Source organism: Carcharhinus amblyrhynchos, chromosome X (assembly GCF_965287045.1).
Source record: "Carcharhinus amblyrhynchos chromosome X, sCarAmb.v2.hapA, whole genome shotgun sequence".
NCBI lineage: Eukaryota > Metazoa > Chordata > Chondrichthyes > Carcharhiniformes > Carcharhinidae > Carcharhinus > Carcharhinus amblyrhynchos.
In genome coordinates this window covers 16541811-16561538 of record NC_137359.1, presented here as the reverse complement: position 1 = coordinate 16561538, position 19728 = coordinate 16541811, and the positions used below count along the sequence as shown (strand labels likewise).

At 49.8% G+C, this 19728-nt stretch overlaps 1 protein-coding gene across 1 annotated transcript; it reads left to right on the top strand.

Annotated features, from left to right (window-relative positions):
* The first annotated feature begins 4222 nt into the window (after positions 1-4222).
* Positions 4223-19265, top strand: tamalin (trafficking regulator and scaffold protein tamalin). Its single transcript, XM_080217924.1, has 7 exons — positions 4223-4270; positions 4621-4675; positions 6072-6174; positions 11452-11545; positions 13394-13460; positions 14833-14899; positions 18204-19265. The coding sequence occupies exons 1-7, from the start codon at positions 4230-4232 to the stop codon at positions 18635-18637; spliced, it is 861 nt and encodes a 286-aa protein (XP_080074050.1). The 5' UTR covers positions 4223-4229; the 3' UTR covers positions 18638-19265.
* The last annotated feature ends 463 nt before the right edge of the window (positions 19266-19728 follow it).

The following is a 19728-nucleotide window of genomic DNA, read 5'->3' as shown; positions in this document are numbered from 1 at the left end:
GAGGAAGGGAGTGGGCCCTGATACAGATCGGCCTGCGCCTGCAGCTGAGGCTTGGTGGGCAGGCTAGGCCTCAAAGCCTGCCTGGAGCACTAGTTCTCCTCCTGCTTGGGAGGCTGTCTCCAGGCAACTACACCTCACTCCGGGGCTGGGGATTAGCTGGGATTTCTTTGTGGGTCTTTTAAGAAAGCCAGTTTGCTGCCTGCCACGCGCAGACGGGGAGTGCTGCCACCAACCTCTCGGGTAAAAATGGCCCCAGGAGAAGGGGTGGAGCTGGGGGCTTGGCGCCAATTTATACACCCGCCCGTCTCCATATCTGCACCTATTGGGGCCTAGAAGTTCAGGCACGGAGCCTGTGTTTTTTTTATATTTGTTGATGGGATATGGGTGTCACTGGCTGGGCCTGCATCTATTGCCCAATCTTGAGAAGGCTGTCCACTTGATACAGGGAGGTGGGGATGGACAAATTGGGCTGCCAATCACCAGGACATCTTCAGTGATACGAAGGGGAGGGTAACCTCCTCTCAGGGAACTAAGATTCAACCATTCAAAGAGAAGTACCTTCCTTCAGAGAGGAAAAATAGAGTAAATGGCAGAACCCTTCAGAGTATTGAGAGGCAGAGGGATCTGGGTGTACAGGTACACAGGTCACTGAAAGTGGCAATGCAGATGGAGAAGGTAGTCAAGAAGGCATACGGCATGCTTGCCTTCATTGGCCGGGGCACTGAGTTTAAAAATTGGCAAGTCATGTTGCAGCTTTATAGAACCTTAGTTAGGCCGCACTTGGAATATAGCGTTCAATTCTGGTCACCACACTACCAGAAGGATGTGGAGCTTTGGAGAGGCTACAGAAAAGATTTACCAGGATGTTGCCCTGGTATGGAGGGCATTAGCTATGAGGAGAGGTTGGAGAAACTTGGTTTGTTCTCATTGGAGCGACAGAGGTTGAGGGGAGACCTGATAGAAGTCTACAAGATTATGAGGGGCATGGACAGAGTGGATAGTCAGAAGCTTTTTCCCCAGGGTGGAAGAGTCAATTACTAGGGGGCACAGGTTTAAGGTGCGAGGGGCAAGGTTTAAAGGAGATGTATGAGGCAGATTTTTTACACAGAGGGTGGTGGGTGCCTGGAACTCGCTGCTGGGGGAGGTAGTGGAAGCAGATACGATAGTGAGTTTTAAGGGGCGTCTGGACAAATCCATGAATAGGATGGGAATAGAGGGATATGGTCCCCGGAAGGGTAGGGGGTTTTAGTTCAGAGGGGCAGCATGGTCAGTACAGGCTTGGAGGGCCGAAGGGCCTGTTCCTGTGCTGGAATTTTCTTTGTTCATAATCTATGAAGGAGTATGTGAGAAATGGGACGCCCGGTGGTTAGCGCTGCTGCCTCACAGCGCCAGAGACCCGGGTTCGATTCCCGGCTTGGGTCACTGTCTGTGTGGAGTCTGCACATTCTCCCCATGTCTGAGTGGGTTTTTCACACAGTCTGAAAAACGTACTGGTGTCAAAGTGTGGCGACTAGGGGATTTTCACAGTAACTTCATTGCAGTGATAATGTAAGCCTTACTTGTAACCAATACATAAACTTTAAAAATGGTACGATCGGCCCATAGCAACTTTTAGTAGCTGAATCAAAATAATTCCCTGAGACGCTCTGGAAAGTCAAGAAGTAACACTTTATTCTGCTAACTAACAGTGAGCAGGTTAACTAAACTATTAACAAACCTGTCAATCAGGTTTGTAGTCTTCCGGAATCATCTTTCTCCTTTGCTGACTTCCCTGGAGTTCTGTTGGTCTTCTGAGATGAGATGAGGTTTTCTTTTAAGACGTCAAATGTAGCTGTTACACGGGCTGAGAGCAGTTTCTGCCTCCCTCTCGCTGTTATTCAGCAGGTGGCAATGGCTGTCTCTCTGGCCACTTGGAGGGGCAGCCTTTATACCCCTGATGACATACCAAATTTTGCACAACAGGATCGGTTTACAGGTTATCAAAACACAAAAGTCAAATCTGATAGGCTGTGACTGTTGCCTAGTTCAAATTGGTTCAACTTCAATAAGGTGTTCTGATTCAAATGCCTAAAGCCTGTTACCAAAGCAGCCCTGTTGTTTTTGCCACTGATGCACTGGGTTTTTGCACCTACACCAGACCATGCAATGCTGTCTGCTCTTAGCATTTTTACAAATGTTTTATGATTCTCACAAACACTAACTTCACAACATCTGGAATATGCCATCTGCAGCTGGCAAAGCCTCTGGCATGATCAAAGGGATCATTCCAGCTTCGGGTAGCATTTGAGTGTCAGAGTTAAGAAGATCTTGGGTTTAAATCCCCTCCCTCATCTAAGTCCAGCAGTACTTTCTGGTTAATAAATGACCAATGCTGGTTAATAAGTGAGTGAAACCAATACAAACTGAGGGGATGGTGTCAACATTTGAGTAAAAATGTTAAAGACAGAAATGAACAGGATTTTCCAGCCCCACACACATGGAAATCCCTGGCCAAAGTCAGCAGACCTTTGCGTGGTCCACATCCCTGAGCTCGTCCCATTTGCCTGCGTTTGGCCCCTATCCCTTTGCCATCCACGTACCCTGTCCAATTATCTTTTAACCATTGTCACTGTAGCCGCCTCTACCTCTTCCCAACCCTGGGCTCAGCTCTGACGAAGAGTCATCCCAACTCAAAGCTTAGGTTCTATTCCCTCCCCACAGATGCTGTCAGACCTGCTGGGATTTTCCAGCATAGGTTCAGTGGACTGGCCATGCTAAAATTGCCCCTTAGTGTCAGGGAGGGGCAAATACAGGGATAGGGCCTGGGTGGGATTGCTGTCGGTGCAGGCTCGATGGGCTGAATGGCCTCCTTCTGCACTGTAAATTCTATGATTCTGTGAACTACTGATGGACGTACTCGTACTGTGTACAATTCTGGTCGCCCCGCTACAGGAAGGATGTTATTAAACTGGAAAGGGGGCAAAAACAGATTGACAAGGATGCTATGGGGACTGGAAGGTGTGAATTGTAAGGAGAGACTGGATAGGTTGGGAATTTTTTCCCCCTGGAGCGAGGGAGGATGAGGGGTGACCTTATAGAGGTTTATAAAATCATCAGGGACATCGATAAGGTGAATAGCTGAGGTTTTTTACCCCAGGGTAAGGGAGTCCATAACCAGAGGGTGTAGGTTGAAGGTGAGTGGGTTAAGGGGACCTGAGGGGCAACTTTTTCACACAGAGGGTGGTGTGTGTGTGGAATGAGCTGCCAGAGGAGGTGGTAGAGACGGGTACAGTGACAACACTTTAAGGACATTTGGACAGGTACATGGATGGGAAAGGGATATGGGCCAAATGCAGGCAAATGGGACTAGTTCAACTGGACGGCATGGACAAGTTGGGCTGAAGGGCCTGTTTCGGTGCTGTATATCTCTATCCTGTAACATAATCTCGAGGGCTGCAGTTGATCACAAGCCTATTCTTGACATTCATAGATGGAGCCACCAATTTATTTGCCACACACTATTTGATTTGATTTATTCTTGTCACATGCATTGGGAGACAGTGTATTGTTCCTTGCATGCTTTACAGGCAAAGCATACCGTTCACAGAGTACATAGGAGAGGGTGCAGAATGTAGTGTTACAGTCATAGCGAGGGTGTAGAGAAAGATCAACTTAATGCGAGGTAGGTCCATTCAAAAGTCTGACAGCAGCAGGGAAGAAGCTGTTCCTGAGTCGGTTGGTACGGGACCTCAGACTTTTGTGTCTTTTTCCCAATGGAAGAAGGTGGAAGAGAGAATGTCCGGGGTGTGTGGGGTCCTTAATTATACTGACTGCTTTTCCAAGGCAGTGGGAAGTGTAGACAGAGTCAATGGATGGGAGGCTGGTTTGTGTGATGGACTGGGCTACATTCACAACCCTTTGTAGTTCTTTGCGGTCTTGGGCAGAGCAGGAGCCCATACCAAGCTGTGATACAACCAGAAAGGATGCTTTCTATGGGGGGCATCTGTAAAAGTTGGTGAGAGCCTTAGCGGACATGCCAAATTTCCTTAGCCTTCTGAGAAAGTAGAGGCGTTGGTGGGGCTTTCTTAACTATAGTGTCAGCGTGGGGGGGATCAGGACAGGTTGTTGGTGATCCGGACACGTAGAAACACGAAGCTCTTGACCAGTTCTCCATCAGTAATCGCTCGGGAATCCTGATCCCACTTTGATGTTGGAATCTAATTGCCTGTTTTTTCTCACAGAGGTCGTTAATGAAATGGAAGATACTGACAGACTGTCCGGAGCACGAAAGGTAGGAATCGCGTGTCCACGGGCTTTGGGGGTGCAATTGTTAACCTCAGTAAGTTTTGTTTGCTTCTGATCGCTATCCAGTGGCGTCGGACATGTGGCTGAGGAGAGGATCGAGGGTGGATTGCAATAGGTTATTGAAAAAGCCTGTCGCTCTTCCCTACTGGGCCTCATGAAGTAAGCAAGTCAGGCTTGGGCCTAGCGGGAAGTGGTGCTTGACACCACCTTACCTGCACGTACGTCAATGCCCTTGACGTAGGAGGAGTGGAAGCACTTGTAGAGGGGGAAAAGATAGCGTAATAAATGTGCAATTGCTATTATTTTTGAGTTAATCTCTGCTGCTTTCCCTTTTAGGAGGATTATTACCTTAGAAAAGCAAGATGGTGAAGCCTTTGGATTTGAAATTCAGGTAGGATTGCATTCACTTCCCCGCGCTCTGCCAAGGACACCCCAAAGTGTTTGGTGCATCCGCTGAGGGGATGGATTCACATTCCGCGCTTCCTGAGGCGCAGGTTGTGTTTTCCCGCCTCCATGTCGAGCCAATGACTGTTGCCGTTGTGGGAGAGAGTCTCGCCACCTCCCGTGGGGCCACTCTACCCCTCTCTGTCTGCCTCTAGAACTGGATAAGTGAATCCAGAGCCCGCTCGCGTCAATTTTTGCCTTGAAGAGAGAGTCATACAGCGCAGAAAAGGCCCTTCAGCCCATCGAATCTGAACCCAGTGAAGGCACGCTAATCCCCTTTTCCTGCACTTGCCCTGTGTCCTTGAACGTTAGGGTTTTTCAAGTGCTCGTCCAACTATATTCTTTATCCTGCGGGAATCAGGATATTGAATTTGATGATCAGCCGTGATCAAAATGAATGACAGAGCAGGCTCGAAGGGCCAAATGGCCTCCTCCTACTTCTAGTTTCTATATAGTCCCCTTTCTGCTTTTTATTCCAGAAGACCATAAGATACAGAAATTGATTGGCACGGTGGCACAGTGGTTGGCACTGCTGCCTCTCAGCGCCAGGGACCCGGGTTCAATTCCGGCCTCGGGTCACTACCTGTGTGGAGCCTGCACGTTCTCCCCATGTACGTGTGGGTTTCCGCTGGGTGCTCCGGTTTCCTCCCACAGTCCAAAGATGTGTAGGTTAGGGTGGATTGGCCATGCTAAATTGTCCCTTAGTGTCCAAAGATGTGTAGGTTAGGTGGATTGGCCGTGCTAAATTGTCCCTTAGTGTCCAAAGATGTGTAGGTTAGGTGGATTGGCCATGCTAAATTGTCCCTTAGTGTCCAAAGATGTGTAGGTTAGGGTGGATTAGCCATGCTAAATTGTCCCTTAGTGTCCAAAGATGTGTAGGTTAGGGTGGATTGGCCATGCTAAATTGTCCCTTAGTGTCCAAAGATGTGTAGGTTAGGGTGGATTGGCCGTGCTAAATTCTTGCTCAATGTACCTGAAGAAGAGTGTAGCGACTACGGGGTTTTCACAGTAACTTCTTTGCAGTGTTAATGTAAGCCTACTTGTGACACTAATAAAATAAGAAAGAGGAGGAGGCTCTTGGAGCTTGCTCTGCCGTTTAATAAGATCCTGGCCATCCTTGTACTCACCAAGTCCTCTATCCTGCCTTATCTCCATAACCCTCAATCCCCTCCTGACTGATTAAAAACTTCTCCATCTCAGCCTCGGACATGTTCCTGGGGTAAAGAATTCCAAAGATTCACCAAGGCGTTCTTCCTCAAATTTGTCTTCAGTGAGCACTTCCTCGTCCTGTGTCGATTCCGAGGCGGGTCTTTTCATTGCTGTTTCTCTGCTCTTGCTCGTAGACGTATGGCCTGCATCATCGAGATGAGAACTCGATGGAAATGTGCACGTTTGTGTGTCGGGTCCGGGAGAACACGCCAGCTGAGATGGGAGGATTGAGACAAGGTAACTGAAGGTGACTCGTGAATCTGTCTCACTGTATCTGCATAACGAGCGTTTTTAACCCCACTTTGCGTCGTTCCTGTCGCTCACTGCCTTTTCCTCCCTCTTGTGGCAAAGATAGTGTCTTCAGAGGGATCCTTGGGTTAACTGTGCATCTCCCTTTCTGTAATAAGCAGTCGAAAGGCTTATCCCTGAGACTGAGAACAACGACAGCACATCAGCAAGGCCCAAACAGGTGGTTTGAAGGAGGAAGGAATTAGAGATAGGCCTTGGGGCTGAAGGGATATAGGGGGAATGGGGGATCAGGATATTGAATTCGATGGTCAGCCATGATCATAATGAATGCAGGAGCAGGCTCAAAGGGCCGAATGGCCTCCTCCTGCTTCTATGTCCCTTGGTGTCCAAAGATGTCATTGAAACTTACAGGATACTGCGAGGCCCTGGATAGAACGGACACGGAGAGGATGTTTCCACTAGTGCGAAAAACTAGAACCAGAGAGGGCACAACCTCAGGGTAAAGGGACAATCCATTAAAACAGAGATGGGGAGGGATTTCTTCAGCCAGAGAGTGGGGATTGTGCCGCAGAAGGCTGTGGAGGCCGAGGTCATTGAGTGTCTTTAAGACAGAGATAGGTAGGTTCTTCATTAATAAGGTGGTCAGGGGATGAGAAAAATATCAGCCATGATTGGATGGTGGAGCAGACTCGATGGGCCGAGTGGCCTAATTCTGCTCCTATGTCTTATGGTCAGTTAGGTGGATACTGGATAAGCAAAATTATCCCTTAGTGTCCAAAGATGTGTAGGTTAGGGTGGATTGGCCATGCTAAATTGTCCCTTAGTGTCTAAAGATGTGCAGGTTAGGTGGATTGGCCATGCTAAATTGTCCCTTAGTGTCCAAAGATGTGTAGGTTAGGGTGGATTGGCCATGCTAAATTGTCCCTTAGTGTCCAAAGATGTGCAGGTTAGGGTGGATTGGCCATGCTAAATTGTCCCTTAGTGTCCAAAGATGTTTTTTCGGAGAGTCAGTGCAGACTCGATGGGCCGAATGGCCTCTTTCTGCACTGCAGGGATTCTATGGACTGATTATGTGCAACATCATTAAAAAAAAGATCAGCTGTCCCTGTGCATGCACTGAAATCGCACCTCACGTCTTACACATAGCTCCCCGCCCATGAATTATATTTTTCTGGTGGCGTAGTGGCAACATCACTGTGTTAGTGACCCAGAGGCCGGTGCTCTGGGTGGCCAGTGGGTTCGAATCCCACCACGGCAACTGGGGGAATTGAAATTTGGTCGGGAAATGTAAAGCTGGTCTCAGTAACGGAGACCGTAAAACTCTCATCGATTGTCGTAAATGCCCATCTGGTTCACTACCGTCCTTTAGGGAAGGAAATCTCTCCACAACGCCCACAGCAAGGTCACAGTAAACATCAACTATTGTTCTCCCTGGGTTTTGGAACAGTGCTGTGAACGAGTGACCCAGTTTATATTTAAACCAAACTGGCTCAGATTTGACAGAATCCCAATTTCTGTGGCGGGGGGGGGTGCAGTTTTACTCGAGCCCACCCACAGGAAATGCCGACTTTGGGTGTAGCACTGGTGTTACACCCCCTCACTGGTTTTACCCTCCACTGGTGCAGAAAGCCATGTTCCACCCAGTCTCATGAGGCAGGACTTGGCAAGTTAGGGCGACTCGCCAACGACTCCCACTCCCTGTGAAAGAATTTTTGAGAAGAAGTTCCTCCAGGTTATTAAAGTCACGCTTCAAGGAGGGTTTCTTGCTGTCGTTTGACTCGTTGGCGCTGCGCTCTTCAGAAGATTGGCCACTTGAGTTGGCAACGCAGTGGAAATGGTCGAGAGCTTCAAGTTTCATAGAATCCCTACAGTGCAGGAGGAGGCCATTCGGCCCATCGAGTCTACACCGACCACGATCCCACACGTGTCATAACCCCACAACCCCATGCATTTACCCTAGCTAGTCCCCCTGATACTAAGGGGCAATTTAGCATGGCCAATCCTCCTAACCTACACATCTTTGGACACTAAGGGACAATTTAGCATGGCCAATCCACCTAACGTATGCATGTTTTATGTTTTTCGGTGTCCAGATCACCAACAACCTGTCCTGGTCCCCCCCACGCTGACACTATAGTTAAGAAAGCCCCACCAACGCCTGTACTTTCTCAGGAGGCTAAGGCAATTTGGCATGTCCACTACGACTCTCACCAACTTTTACAGATGTCCCATAGAAAGCATTCTTTCCGGATGTATCACAGCTTGGTCTGGGCTCCTGCTCTGACCAAGAGCACAAGGAACCTCAAAAGATTATGAACGTAGCCCAATCCGTCACGCGAACCAGCCTCCCATCCATTGACTCTGTCTACACTTCCTGAATGGGAAAAGCAGCCGGCATCCGGACACTGGGTGGGATTTTACGGCCTCGCTTGTTCCGAGGTCAACGGACCTTTCTGTGGTCTGCCCCTCGCCCACTCGGACGGGGTGGGAAAATTCTGGCCACTGTATCCAGTCCATTAAAGTTCCTGAAGACGCACACATCTTCTTTGTTGTGGGATCAGACCATGCCCGTGTCTTACCAGCCCCACTCTGACCGGAATGCAGTAGGGACGATATTTTAAATTTAGTGAGTTGGTTTGAAGGCAGCAGATGTGACACTGGTGCATGTCTGGAGCGGGCAGCCGTTCTGACCTGCAGAACCACCTATTTTGCTAACCCACCGGGTGTTTTGGTTTGCCATACCGTTCCTTCCAAAGTTCCTTCAGTCTCAGACAGTTCCTGCATGTTCCCATGTGTCTGCTTCCCTTGTCCTTCCGGGTAGTAGCGGGCGCGGGTTAGGAAGGTGCTGTGGCAGGCATCTTTGTGGGATCTTGCTGCGCAGGACGTGGCTGCCGCGATTCCTACATGACAACCATGATTGCACTTTGGAAAAAAAACAGTTTGATTGGATGTAAAGGGTGGCACGGTGGCACAGTGGTTAGCACTGCTGCCTCACAGCGCCAGGGACGCGGGTTCAATTCCTCGGGTGTCAGTTAGGTGGATTGGCCATGCTAAATTGCCCCTCAGTGTCCAAAGATGTGCAGGTTAGGGTGGATTGGCCATGCTAAATTGTCCCTTAGTGTCCAAAGATGTGTAGGTTAGGGTGGATTGGCCATGCTAAATTGCCCCTTAGTATCCAAAGATGTGTAGGTTAGGTGGATTGGCCATGCTAAATTGCCCCTTAGTATCCAAAGATGTGTAGGTTAGGTGGATTGGCCATGCTAAATTGCCCCTTAGTGTCCAAAGATGTGTAGGTTAGGGTGGATTGACCATGCTAAATTGCCCCTTAGTGTCCAAAGATGTGTAGGTTAGGGTGGATTGGCCATGCCCCTTAGTGTCCAAAGATGTGTAGGTTAGGGTGGATTGGCCATGCTAAATTGCCCCTTAGTGTCCAAAGATGTGTAGGTTAGGGTGGATTGACCATGCTAAATTGCCCCTTAGTGTCCAAAGATGTGTAGGTTAGGTGGATTGGCCATGCTAAATTGCCCCTTAGTGTCCAAAGATGTGTAGGTTAGGGTGGATTGACCATGCTAAATTGCCCCTTAGTGTCCAAAGATGTGTAGGTTAGGTGGATTGGCCATGCTAAATTGTCCCTTAGTGTCCAAAGATGTGTAGGTTAGGTGGATTGGCCATGCTAAATTGCCCCTTAGTGTCCAAAGATGTGTAGGTTAGGGTGGATTGGCCATGCTAAATTGCCCCTTAGTGTCCAAAGATGTGTAGGTTAGGGTGGATTGGTCATGCTAAATTGCCCCTTAGTGTCCAAAGATGTGTAGGTTAGGTGGATTGGCCATGCTAAATTGCCCCATAGTGTCAGGGGGCTTAGCAGGGTAAATACGTGGGGTTATGGGGATAGGGTCTAGATGGGATTATGGTAGGTGCAAACTCGATGGGCTGAATGGCCTCCTTCTGCACTGTAGGGATTCTATGATTCTATGAAAGCAGCTGAGGTTGTCCACATATCCCCGTGAGAGTGTGATAGATATGCAACATCCCCCTTCTACAGCTGGCAAACAGGTATGTGCTTTGTGCAGAGGGGATGATTGGATAGTAATTCTCTCGTGCCCAGTCTTGTTGGAGGGAGAGTAGGGCCAGGCTGGTTATTGTGTCTGTGCTGCCTTCCACACAGTCAGATGGAGGGCCACATTTATTTAAGTTCAAATTTATTTCTTCGTGTCACAAGTAGGCTTACACTAACACTGCAATGAAGTCACTGTGAAAATCCCCTCGTCACCACTCTCCTGTTCGGGAACACTGAGGGAGAATTTAGCACGGCCAATCCACCCTAACCAGCATGTCTTTCAGACTGTGGGAGGAAACCAGAGCACGCGGAGGAAACCCATGCAGACATGGGGAGAACATGCAGACTCCACACAGACAGTGACCCAAGCCGGGAATCAAACCTGGGTTTGATTTGATTTGATTTATTATTGTCACGTGTATTGGGATACAGTGAAAGTATTGTTTCTTGCACACGATACAGATAAAGCATACTGTTCACAGAGAAGGAAAGGAGAAGGTGCAGAATGTAGTGTTACAGTCACAGCGAGGGTGTAGAGAAAGATCAGCTTAATGTGAGGTAGGTCCATTCAAAAGTCTGATGGCAGGGAAGAAACTGTTCTGGAGTTGGTTGGTACGTGACCTGCATCTTTTTCCCGATGGAAGAAGGTGGAAGAGAGAATGTCCAGGGTGCATGGGGGGGTCCTTAATTATACTGGCTGCTTTTACGAGGCAGCGGGAAGTGTAGACGGAGTCAATGGATGGGAGGCTGGTTTGTGTGATGGATTGGGCTACATTCACAACCCTTTGTAGTTTCTTGCGGTCTTGGTCAGAGCAGGAGCCCATACCAAGCTGTGATACAACCAGAAAGGATGCTTTCTATGGGGCATCTGTAAAAGTCGGTGAGAGTCATTGCTGACATGCCAAATTTCTTCGGTCTTCCCTGGCACTGTGAGGCAGCAGTGCTAACCACTGTGCCGCTGTCCTTCCAGCTCTGTATGGGTTGGCAATTTAACTGCCCAACGAAGCCTAATGTGCCGTCACTTTTAGGCTCTCCAACTCCAAACCCGCTGCACTTCCTTTTGCTACGGTTTCCGTTTTGAGCGCAGGTTTGCTGTCTTGGTAGAAAGCGCCTTGGGCCTATGTGTGGGCAAGCAGAGGGTGGGAGCGTTGTGAGTGCCCGCGGCCGTTTCCTTGGAGACTGAGTCAAGGCTGTGCTTTCTTTGCCAGGTGACACGATCACCAGCATCAATGGAACACTCGTCGATGGATTCCGGCACCGGGATATTGTGGATCTCATCAAGTCATCGGGAAATTGCCTGAGGTAATCAAACAAAAGGCACAATGTGTGGGTTTCCTCTGTTGTTTTCGGACGGCTGATTCTCCAGTCTAATAATGTCTGCAATTATTTTCTGGTGAGCCCGAACAACAGGAAGTTAGAGGCAACCACAGGATGGGAGCAAGGCCAGCAACTCAAGGCCTCAAAATGGCGTCTCAAGGTGGCCTGTTGCCCCAGTTGGTTCTTATTCATTACAGTGTTTAGTCATCAGTGTTAAAATGTCATTTTAAAAATAAAAGGATCTCCTCATCTTTTGTTGAAGATACCCATTGTTGCCGAGGTAGGTTTCCATGGCAACCCTTTCAAAGTCACCTGTGGGCCTAAACAATGAGTGTTGGCAGGTCATTTGGCCTCTCAGCCAAGCTGCATCCTGTCTTCATCCATGCATTTTCCAGCAGGGATCACTGCAGCGATCCAGAGTGGAATCCGGCTTTTCATCTTTCTCCTGCTCAGGCCCAAAGAGCCAAAACCTCCATTATCGCTCACAGGCCAGGATCATTCAACGCTGCTCAAGAACCTTCCGGTTCTTTCTGCCTCAATACCATATTGGGTGGCAATTGTGTAGGTTAGGTGGATTGGCCATGTTAAAATTGTCCCTTAGTGTCCAAAGATGTGCAGGCTAGGGTGGATTGGCCATGCTAAATTGTCCCTTAGTGTCCAAAGATGTGCAGGTTAGGGGGATTGGCCATGCTAAATTGCCCCTTAGTGTCCAAAGATGTGTAGGTTAGGGTGGATTGGCAATGCTAAATTGTCCCTTAGTGACCAAAGATGTGTAGGTTAGGTGGATTGGCCGTGCTAAATTACCCCTCAGTGTCCAAAGATGTGTAGGTTAGGGGGATTGGCCATGCTAAATTGTCCCTTAGTGTCCAAAGATGTGTAGGTTAGGGTGGATTGGCCATGCTAAATTGTCCCTTAGTGTCCAAAGATGTGTAGGTTAGGGTGGATTGGCCATGCTAAATTGTCCCTTAGTGTCCAAAGATGTGTAGGTTAGGGTGGATTGGCCATGCTAAATTGTCCCTTAGTGTCCAAAGATGTGTAGGTTAGGTGGATTGGCCGTGCTAAATTACCCCTCAGTGTCCAAAGATGTGTAGGTTAAGGGGATTGGCCATGCTAAATTGTCCCTTAGTGTCCAAAGATGTGTAGGTTAGGTGGATTGGCTGTGCTAAATTACCCCTCAGTGTCCAAAGATGTGTAGGTTAGGGGGATTGGCCATGCTAAATTGTCCCTTAGTGTCCAAAGGTGTGTAGGTTAGGTGGATTGGCCATGCTAAATTGTCCCTTAGTGTCCAAAGATGTGTAGGTTAGGTGGATTGGCCATGCTAAATTGTCCCTTAGTGTCCAAAGATGTGTAGGTTAGGTGGATTGGCCATGCTAAATTGCCCCTTAGTGTCCAAAGATGTGTAGGTTAGGGTGGATTGGCCATAGCAAATTGCCCCTTTGTGTCAGGGGGATTAGCAGGGTAAACATGTGGAGTTACGGGGATAGGGCCTGGGTGGGAGTGTGGTCGGTGCTGACTCGATGGGCACTTTGTTCACTGTAGGGATTGTATGATTTTTAAATCACTGGGGGGGAGAGGTGGTGAGGGTGGGTTGTGTTGGGGGGGTGGTGGTGGGAGGAGAGGAGGAGTGAGTGGTAGGGGATGAGGAGGGGGGGGGATGGTGGGTGATGGGGTGGGGGGAGGAGGGGGTGGTGTGGGGTGGGATATGAGGAGGGGGTGTGTGGTTAATGTTAAGATTTAGTGTGGACTGTAAAGCTGCTGAGGTATAAGGGAATACGGGGGAGTAAAACAAACATTTTCAAAGCCCAAACTGAAGTGAACTGTTGCCACTGACAGGTTGGAAACGGTGTACGGAACCTCTATCCGGAGAGCAGAGTTAGAAACCAGGCTGCAGTACCTGAAGGTGAGTACCTGAAGAAAGTATTGTTTCTTGCGCTATATAGACAAAGCATACCGTTCATAGAGTACATAGGGGAGAAGGAAAGGAGAGGGTGCAGAATGTAGTGTTACAGTTGCAGATAGGATATAGAGAAAGATCAGCTTAATATTTGATTTGATTTATTATTGTCACATGTATTGGGATACAGTGAAAAGTATTGTTTCTTTCACACTATACAGACAAAGCATACCGTTCATAGAGAAGGAAAGGAGAGGGTGCAGAATGTAGTGTTACAGTCATAGCTAGGGTGTAGAGAAAGATCAGCTTAATATTTGATTTAATTTATTATTGTCACATGTATTGGGATACAGTGAAAAGTATTGTTTCTTGCGCACTATACAGACAAAGCATACCATTCATAGAGAAGGAAAGGAGAGAGTGTAGAATGTAGTGTTACAGTCATAGCGAGGGTGTAGAGAAAGATCAGCTTCATGCAAGGTAGGTTCATTCAAAAGTCTGACAGCAGCAGGGAAGAAGCTGTTCTTGAGTCGGTCGGTACGGGACCTCAGACTTTTGTATCTTCTTCCCGGTGGAAGAAGGTGGAAGAGAGAATGTCCGGGGTGTGTGGGGTCCTTAATTATACCGGCTGCTTTTCCCGAGGCAGCGGGAAGTGTAGACAGAGTCAATGTTTGGGAGGCTGGTTTGTGTGATGGACTGGGCTACAGTCGCGACCCTTTTGTAGTTCCTTGCGGTCTTGGACAGAGCAGGAGCCCATACCAAGCTGTGATACAACCAGAAAGAATGCTTTCTATGGGGCATCTGTAAAAGTTGGTGAGAGTCATAGTGGACACGCCAAATTGCTGTTGCTGTTTGTACGAACTTGCTGTGGGCTGCTACCTTTCCAATGCTGATTATTCATGAGTGTCACAAGTTGGCTTACATTAACACCGCAATGAAGTTACTGTGGAAATCCCCTCATCGGCACACTCCTGTTCGGGTACACAGAGAGAATTTAGCCTGGCCAATCCGCCTAGCCTCGTGCTTAAGGCATTGCAAAGAGACCAGTTCTTCTTTGGCTGATGAATGCTTTGCGGCATCCTGAGGTTTGCGGCAGGCGCTACGGAAATGTAAAGTGGAAGGGGCTCGCCCAACCAAGCCCCTGTTAGCCCGGTGGTGGCAGGGGGGGTGTGCCCGCGATCCTGTAGATGCCCCCTTTTTGATTTGCTGTGGGCTGGTTGAATTAGATTTCTGATAGACAAGGGGAGAAAGCGGGGAAGTGGATCTGATCCACTATCAGATCAGCCATGATCTTATTGAATGGCGGGGCAGGCTCGAAGGGGCTAGATGGCCGACTCCTGCTCCTGTTTCTTATGAGTGCTGTTGTTCCCTCTTTCAGCAAACATTGCAGGAGAAGTGGGAGGAATACAGGTCGCTGACAGTCCAGGAACAGCGACTGGTTCACGGTGAGTGACCTCTTGGCTTCACCCTCGGTGTTGGGGGGGCTGGGGCCTGGGGGGGGGGGCGGTTTTGGGGTGACTGTGACAGGTCACGCTTGAGCTTCCTAGAAGCTTTTGGATTCTTTGACAGCGTTGTTCTAACCTCGGTGTTGATCCAGCAGTTAAAACGAATGAGCGCTGGTGACAAAATCAAATGCTGGCACTGGGGCTGCTGTGAACCAGTTTACTGTGTCCCCTTACTTTATTCGCGTGGCTTTTTGGATCTGGATTGCTCCCATTTAAGGAGCATGTACACACTCAATGCTCTCATTACAAATGGCCACGTTCAGCGACTTGGATGTACCAAGGCATGGATGCCATCTCTGCCGCTTGTAGCGGGCACTTTGGTGCCAACGCGGTTTGCGTGATGTGAGCACTGGCGCGAAGCCTTTGTAAAAGCGTGATGGGAGCCTGCATCTGTCTAAATGCCCACCCCCACCCACCCCCACGCCGCACCAGTCCTGTCGAGCTTTACCTGCACTGTGGGAGGGGGGCGAACGCAGTGGCGCAAAAACGAGGCGCGAAAAGCTGCTCAAACGGCCCGCAAACGTCAGCGCGCACAACGCACTTCAGTTGGCTCTTGCCTCCGGGCGATGACGAATGGTCAGCAGCACGTGCCCACGATAGGTGCCCGCCCGCAGTGTGGAGATGGTATTGGTGACAGGGGTTGGCAGCGCTGCTCGCTATGTGCAGGAACGATTCCTCGCCTCCAGAATCCCGGCAACGATATCTTCCTGCAAGGAGTTAGGTTTTTTTCCTCCCTTGCCCGCCTCTGCCAACTGCACTGTTTGTGACCTGAGTAATGACCCATGCCCATTGGCAGCACAGAACTGATCAGGGTTGGTCAAGATTCCAGCTCCACAACTGGACGCAGTGGGATTTGAACTCCTGGCTGTCCAGATTTGCTGATCTAGTGCCCCGTGACCGATTGGCTCTCTCCATCCCGCAGCCCCGAGATTGAACCTTTGGGCTCCTATTCTGGGTAGCTTGACTGGGTAAACCAGCTGAGATAGGTTATCCCCCTGGCAGTGCACTGCATCAGGCTGTGCAAACTAAATTGTCCTGGTTAGGCCATCCGTGGTAATTGGGGTTGGCAACATGGTACCACATGCGGGCCTCGCAACCTCGGGCAAATGGCAGTTGTAGGTAGGGAGCGGGATCGGGGGGAGGGGGAACTGTGATGTCCTCCGGCCATGGGCCCTGGTCTTCTTTAATCCTGTCTCATTCCCCTCCCATCCCGAACAGTCCCACAATCCAACAGTTGCCCAATCATAGGAACCGATCAATTGGTGCCCGCCGTGTGAGGAAATGGAGACAGCTGGGATGAATTCAGCACTTCCTGTCCACCCTGCTACACTTCCTGCATTGTCACGTCCTGCCTTCCTCTGGGTTCTTATCTGAACAAAATCTTGTGGTGGCACAGTGGTTGGCACTGCTGCCTCACAGTGCCAGGGACCTGGGTTCGATTCCTGGCCTTGGGTCACTGTCTGTGTGGAGTTTGCATGTTCTCCCCGTGTCTGCATGGGTTTCCTCCCACAGTCCAAAGATGTGCAGGTTAGGTGGATTGGCCATGCTAAATTGCCCCTTACTGTCCTGGATTCGAGGGATTTGCAGGGTAAATATGTGGGGTTATGGGGATTGGGCCTGGGTGAGGTTGTTGGTGCAGGCCCAATGGGCTGAATGGCCTCCTTCTGCACTGTTAGGGATTCTATGATTTCTTGTCCCATCCATACGTCAATGACTCAATCCCAAACCCCTCCCCCCGTCTCCCCGAGCGAGACTGTGCATTTGGGTTGGCCGTTTCCTCATTTTGAGGGGTTCTTTCCACAAATTGGTTTGAATTTATCCGCCGCCCATGCTCGCCCTGAATCAACCACACATCAGGTCCCCTTGGCTCGACTGTTCTGGAAAAGGTGGAAGGAATGGTCCCACGTTAGCTGAGAGAATCCAAACATTTTGACCCACTCCCTCCAGCGAGAGTATGCCCAGTTTGTATCCTTGCCCTCTTAATCCACTGCCTCAGTTGTCCCAAAAACACTCTCCCCCTCCATCTGTTTGACAACTACTGAGGTGATCAGAGCTCAATGCAATGTTCGAACTGTCTGGTTGCACCAATAATTGATAAAAATTTCCTCACTCTGTTATGTTCAACTGTTCATGTCGGAGTTGGTTAACTCGCTGCCATTGGGCCTTGTTGCATTAGAATCATAGAATAGAATCCCTGCAATACAGAAAGAGGCCATTCGGCCCATCGAGTCAGTGCCAACAACGATCCCAGCCAAGCCCTATACCAGTAACCCCAGTCATTTACCCTGCTAGTCCCCCTGATAGTAAGAGATAATTTAGCATGGCCAATCCACCCTAACCTACACATCTTTGGACACTAAGGGACAATTTAGCATGGCCAATCCACCTTAACCTACACATCTTTGGACACTAAGGGACAATTTAGCATGGCCAATCCACCTAACCTACACATCTTTGGACAATAAGGGACAATTTAGCATGGCCAATCCACCCTAACCTACACATCTTTGGACACTAAGGGACAATTTAGCATGGCCAATCCACCTTAACCTACACATCTTTGGACACTAAGGGACAATTTAGCATGGCCAATCCACCCTAACCTACACATCTTTGGACACTAAGGGACAATTTAGCATGGCCAATCCACCCTAACCTACACATCTTTGGACACTAAGGGACAATTTAGCATGGCCAATCCACCCTAACCTACACATCTTTGGACACTAAGGGACAATTTAGCATGGCCAATCCACCTTAACCTACACATCTTTGGACACTAAGGGACAATTTAGCATGGCCAATCCACCCTAACCTACACATCTTTGGACTGTGGGAGGAAACCGGAGCACCCGGAGGAAACCCACGCAGACATGGGGAGAATGTGCAAACTCCACACAGACAGTGACCCGAGGCCGGGAATTGAACCCAGATCCTTGGCTCTGTGAGGCAGCAGTGCTAACCAGTGTGCCACCCTCTCAGCCGCCAGCTAGCTAGCTTGCCAATTTGCACTGTTTTGGCTCAAGGATTGGGCACTTTGTAGGTGGCACCAAAGGGGATGCCAGTGTCTGTGGACCTGCAGCCGGGTGTGTGGTCCAAGGCCTGGCGTGAGCTGACTTGGCCTCCCTGGCAGCTATTCAGGAAGTGCCATGGTAGAAAGGGTCCCAGTCCACTTAGCAGCAGGCTGCTTTTAAAGATGTCTAGCCTGTAGACCTCACAGCTGGTATTTCTGCCCTCTCTCCAGGGATTGTGTCAAAAGATCCGAGTGTTTATGACGCGATCGAGTCAGTCAGAGCCAGCCTCTTTGGTCAAGGCCCTTCTGCCTGGAGGCAGCCCCACTCCGGTGGCAGCACCCACTGCGACGCCATGGAGGGCAATGACGAGCCCATTTATCAGACTTGTATCTTTGACCCCTCAGAGGCGGGCAGCAAGGACGGCCGCAGCGCCCACGGCAACGAGGTGGCGCTGCCCAAGAAGGCGCTGACCAGGAGCGTGAGCGCCAAGGCTGGCCATAACGGAGTCACCTCCAGCTCTTCCTCGGCCTGGGAGAAAGCCAGCAGCCAGAGCGCCTTTGGGACACTGCCGAGAAAATCCCGGAGGAAAAGCTTGCGGAAGAGACTCCTGAAATACATCCCCGGACTCAACCGATCCGTGGAGGAGGAAGAAAGCCAACTGTAGGCCAAAGTGGCAGGCGCGCTTACTTACTGTGTCTCCTTATTCTCCAAGCTAAACCTCTACCTTCCTGCTGTCAGCGGCGAGTACCAGGGCTGGGTAGAACATCTTGCGTTGTAATGTCTTAGCGCGGCAGCCGGCAAATCACCCAGGCGGCCCCGGGGAGTGGACACTTGAGCAAATTTGGAAGCGAGCTGAACAAGTTCCCTTTGCTGCAGGAAGTTGCAGGGTGGGGAGAGTTCCGTTGGCTGACTCAGCGGGGCTCCGTGGTCACACGATACAGGTGAACTATTCTTCTCCAATTCTTTCCTGAAGCTGTGAAACGGTTCGTAGGCCTGAGCGGAGTGGGGCGCGTTGGATCGCTCGTTCCAAGAGCTAGCACAGGCTCGATGGGCTGAGTGGCCTCCCAAGCTGCCTCATTCTGTGATTCGTTCTCCTACCCGAGGGCCAGACTCCCGCAGCTGCCAGCAGCTCTCCATGGTGTCTTGCCCAGCTGGTCGTTTTCCCAAATGTGGGCCTGGGCAATGCCCCGCCAGCTGCAACTGGCACGCACCCTGTCCTTGCCCGACTTCTGTACATACGCTAACAACTGTTCGTGCACAGTGACCGGGGGCAAGTATCTGAGCACTCTCTACTTCTCTCTGTCTGTCCCTCTCACACACACACACTCACACACACACACTCACTCACACACACACACTCACTCTCTCTCTCTGTCTGTCTCTCTCTCTCTCTCTGGGTCAGTCTCTCTCTCTCTCTCTCTCTCTCTGGGTCAGTCTCTCTCTCTCTGGGTCAGTCTCTCTCTCTCTCTCTCTCTCTCTGGGTCAGTCTCTCTCTCTCTCTCTGGGTCAGTCTCTCTCTCTCTCTGGACAGTCACTTTCCCTCTCTCTCACTCTCTCTGTCTATCTCTCTCTATCTCTCACTCTCTCTCACTCTCTCTCTCACTCACATGCACGATTGAAACCACGCAGTCATTTCCACCACACTGTCGGGAGAGCTGTAAACAATGTGTGTCTCGGTTTCTAACTCACGTCATTCTGCTTTTAGTTCCCCATGAGGCAAAGGAACTTGATACTTGGTGGTTCTTTTGGGTTGCT